General features: G+C 35.9%; 1 protein-coding gene across 1 annotated transcript; it reads right to left on the bottom strand.

Moving 5' to 3' along the window:
* Positions 1-1,812: 1,812 nt before the first annotated feature.
* Positions 1,813-3,319, bottom strand: LOC21384361 (pectinesterase 1; the record flags this gene model as incomplete). The annotated part of the gene is made up of 2 exons (XM_024174321.1): positions 3,315-3,319; positions 1,813-2,489 (listed from the first exon to the last, which is right to left on the bottom strand). Coding segments are annotated over exons 1-2 (682 nt in total), but the record flags the coding sequence as incomplete, so codon positions are not given.
* Between the last annotated feature and the right edge of the window lie 1,460 nt (positions 3,320-4,779).

Here is a 4,779-nt window from a genome sequence, read left to right as displayed (position 1 = left end):
TCGTATCTTTCCGATGTGCGACAAAAGACTTTTAACTTTTCCCTAAATTCTTGGGAGTTTTTCTTTCAGTTTTTTCAACTTCATAGGAGCACTTTGAGAGTCAATTCTAATTTACCCGTTCATCATTTTAAGCATATAAATATATAATTTTGATCTCTTCAAAACGGAAAATGCAAATCCAAATTGAACCATCAACTAACGTGAAGTGGATTTTGCTTAAAATCGAGCCTGAAAATAGTATCTTAAGAAAGGGGTTTTAAGCTATTTTTCCAACATATCTCTACATTAGCTTGTGGTAAAGCGTTTAACAGTATGTTTGAATGACAGGGAAAAATAAAACTTTTTAATTACAACCATTCAGTAAAAAAAAATAATAATAACAATAAATAAAAAAATGTTAATTTTTGACCCATTCCGGCCTCTCGGCGCCCTACAATGTGGGCCGAGAGCTTTTTGATAACGTTTTACTTTTTTTTGTCTTTTTTTTAGGTCATTTTTTACAGGCATGCCCAGAAAAATTTAACGATTGTGTTTGCAAAATTTTATAATTTTTTGACGTCGTTTTTATTTTATTTTATTTTTCAAATACAAAAAATAAATAAAATAATTAAAAATGGAATATTCATCAAATAATTGTACCGCTTATTGCATTAATTCTTAAAAATCATAAATTAATTTTAGAATGCAAAACATAAATATAAATGAAAATTTTTGACCCATCCCGGCTCCTGGGCGGCCCACTACGCGGGCCGGGGGCTTTTTGACAACGTTTTACTTTTTGTTTTGTCATTTTTTGAGGCCATTTTTCGCAGGCATGCTTGGAAAAATGTAAGTATCATGTATGCAAAATTTCATAATTTTTTGACGTCGTTTTTATTATATTTTATTTTTTAAATACGAAAAATAAAGAAAATCATAAAAACTAGAATATTTCTAAAAAAATAGTGCCGCTTGTTGCATTAATTCCTAAAAATCATATATTAATTTTTGAATGTAAAAGATAAATAAAAATGTAAATTGTTGACTCATCCCGATCTCTGGGTGCCTCACTACGCGAGCTGAGAATTTTTTGCCAGCGTTTTACTTTTTAAAGTCTGCACACACACATGGTTCTATGTGGACAGCATTACAAACCAATTTAATAGAATTAGAAAATATGTAAAGCAACTATACTTTGTTTAAGGTCTAAGAAAAGGAAAAGAAGAAAATAAGGATACAGTAAGAGGGAATATAAGGGATACTTTGACACTGAAACCATATGGTTCCCTAATTGACCAGGTCAGGAGTTTCGGCAGGCGAGCCTGCTGTGTAACAGTTTCCCTCCTAAGATGAAGTTTTCACATGTCACATGGAATTTCTGTGATATATGTATAATGACAAAGCTAATTGAAAAAATTGGAAGTACTGGCACACCCAAAAAAGAAAAATAAATATAAAAACCCACCAACTATCAACATTATATATGTGCCTTGTGCTTCTGATGCGATCACAAGACACATTTCAGACGAATGAAAGACTAATTAACTATATTTACAGTGTGGCAAGCTCTAATGATAAAGTAATGTGCCGTTTATTTCGCAAGTTTAAACCACAATTCAATAAAATTTATGAACCAAACAAGCACTTGTTTATGTTTTCAAAGGAAATCATAAGCAATAGAAGTTTAATAGCTTCTATGCAATTATTTTCAAAGGACTAACAAGTAACAAAAAATCAATAAGTAGGAACTAGGAAGTCATAAGCAATATTAAACAAGATAAAATGTCACAGAGAAAGTTAAAATTATCTGAGCAAAAGGAATTAGAATAGTACCGAAAGTAGTAGTGTGAAAGGTGGGAGTGCCATCGATGAAGTTTAAGCTACCAGAGACAATAGTCTTGGTCTTGCCATCTCCAATCATCATCACATTCCACTTGTTCTTGTCCAACACGTTCTGCTGATCATCCTGAAGCAGCCTCCGGTCTCCGGCGCTGAGCCATTCGGGAAATCCATCCTCACTTTGCCCTAAAAGCCTCCGGTGAATCGGCACGTTTAGCTTCGCCAACACTCTGATTATCTTCGCCACAATCGCCAAGCTGTTGCTCGCGAACTCGGTCGAGTTCTGCATTTTCGTCCTCAATTGAGGAGTAATTGTGGAATTCAGTTCGTCGAGCGCGTCCAGGCAGGTTTCCTGATCCGTGATCGTGGTGCTGAGCCAGGTCTGCATGTCGTCGATCTTCGAAGACGACAGCAGCCTCTCCTCCTTCCTCACCTCCATCGACGAAACGGAGTCGTTTAGCCTGTCCATGGCGTCGTCCAACACGGATTTGCAGACGCCGAGGGCCTCCTTCAGCCGCGTGTCGTTGGTCTTCGCTATGAGCTCGTCGGGGTACTTGGACAGCCTCGAGAGCTCATCAATGGCGACGCGGAGGCAGAGCTTGAAGATGACCTCCGGGTCGGAGGTGTTGGAAAATAGAAGGGTGGCAACAACCTTTTGGGATAGAAACACTCTAAAAACGACAAAACGAAAATGTAATTTGGAGAAAGAGGGTAATTGGGTAATTAAATTATTAGATCTGTGGACATACTATAAAAGCGTGAAAAATCAAGAATGACACGACAAGAAAACAAAAAAAAACAAAAAAACCATCTCCTTCCAGACAAAAAAGAAAAAGAAAAAAAAAAGAGAGTGAAGCAGTCTCCTTCGTTCCACCAAGTACTGCTGCTGAAGAGAAATGTCAGACGACGAGTCGGTTTCCTCCTCCTCCTCCGAGGATGGCGACGAGGCAATGCATTTTTCATCGAATCACAATTAAAACTTTTTACTACAGTACTGCTTTCTCTCATAAAAATTCAAATTCAACTTTTTTAGTACACGGTTTTCTCTCTTAGGAATTCACTGTTCAACTCAAGTTCTCAACTCGAATAGCGAAACTAACGAGGACTTATGATCTTGCCGAATCAGTGTCGAAGAGGATAGAAGAAAAAAGAAGAAAGTATGAGAAATAAAATTTACTCTTTAGAGTGCATGAGTATGAATTTTTACCCTTTATTCATGATTAATACCATTTTGTTAGTGACTAAAAAGGTTATTAATCAAGAATAAGGGATAAAAATCCCGACCATACACTTTTAAGAACTATTTATCTCCGTTCCCCGTACCAAGGAAATAATGTTTATAGTTTAAGAAATAACAGTACTAATAACCCATAATTTTGTTTAGAACATGAAATTAAGTTTAAAATATATGAAAATTACTATCCACGCTCTTAAGAAAAACCCATTTGGACTCACATGACACAAGATTAAACAAAACTCATCCAAAAAGAAAAAACCCCATTTATTTGTGGTGTGAGTCTCCTCATTCTTTAATTCTTAAAATGGGAACAAACATTGGGAACAAATTAAGAGTTTGAAGTTGTGTTTGGAGGATGAGTTCAAACTACCTTAACATATTATTTCTCACAAAAATTTTGAATTTAAAAAGATCTCTTACAATGTTTATTTGAATTTTGATTCAAACTACCTAGTTTAAACTCACCTTTTAAATGGGCTCTGAGATATTAATGTGGACCGAAATGTCAAAGATTATAAAATTAGGGACTCATGATGTAAAAAGACGATTACGTATCAATATGACAATCAATAGAAGGGTGGCAACAACCTTTTGGGATAGAAACACTCTAAAAACGACAAAACGAAAATGTAATTTGGTGAAAGAGGGTAATTGGGTAATTAAATTATTTGATCTGTGGACATACTATAAAAGCGTGAAAAATCAAGAATGACACGACAAGAAAACAAAAAGAAAAAAACCATCTCCTTCCAGACAAAAAAAAAAAAAAAAAAAAAAAAAAAAGAAAAAAAAAGAGAGTGAAGCAGTCTCCTTCTTTCCACCAAGTACTGCTCCTGAAGAGAAATGTCAGACGACGAGTCGGTTTCCTCCTCCTCCTCCGAGGACGGCGACGAGGCAATGCATCGTTACCCTTGCTCCTTATGCGACCACGTAGCAGACACGCAGGAGCAATTGGTCAATCATCGAAAAAGACATCACAACAAGAAGAAAACCAACTGCTCTTTGTGTGGCATGAAGTTCAAAGAGAAAGCCGTGTTCGACGCTCACGATTGTCTAACATTTGACACTCATGCTTGAGGAAGTTTCTTCAGTGAAGAAGATTCTGTTTCGACTTCTTCATTCTTCTTCTTCATGTTTTCTTTCTTTAATTCTTTTCAAGAAATATACGCCATCTTTAATTGAGGAACTGCATCGCTAGTTCGCTGCTGAAGAACAGATTCCGGATTTCGCCTTACTGATAAATGGCTTCTTCTTATTCACAACTGAGGTAAGTCTGATCTTTTCTTTCTTTCTTCTTCTTATTCTTGTTTTTGTTTTGTTTTTTTCTTTTCTTTTCTGAAGTGTTTATTTGATCACTCAATGGTTCCTATAATTCCATTTTCTTTGTTTATGATCCGCTTGCGATCTTCCTAGTGTTCTTAATTTATTGCGTTTTCTTTCTTACTTTTGGGTTTTAATTGTGTCAATAGTCCTCATCAATAATGAACACACATATGGCCAAAGATTGTAAAAATGTTTAGCGTCAAAGATTGATCCGATATGGGTTTCTAATACATTTCAATCTTCCTTCGATTTGCGATGATTAACGTGAAAATCGGTTTTACATATGCAGGAACATACGTGGCAGATATTCAGAGTGGTACAATCACCAATATTTCTGGCCAGGGACACCATCAGAGAGTACTCCTTGGCGGTGGTCCCCACTTTATCCACCTCAATAGAAT

Source organism: Morus notabilis, unplaced genomic scaffold, assembly GCF_000414095.1.
Source record: "Morus notabilis unplaced genomic scaffold, ASM41409v2 Scaffold2440, whole genome shotgun sequence".
In the NCBI taxonomy this organism is placed as follows: domain Eukaryota; kingdom Viridiplantae; phylum Streptophyta; class Magnoliopsida; order Rosales; family Moraceae; genus Morus; species Morus notabilis.
Note: the sequence above shows the minus strand (reverse complement) of the source record. Positions and strands in the feature narration are given on the sequence as shown.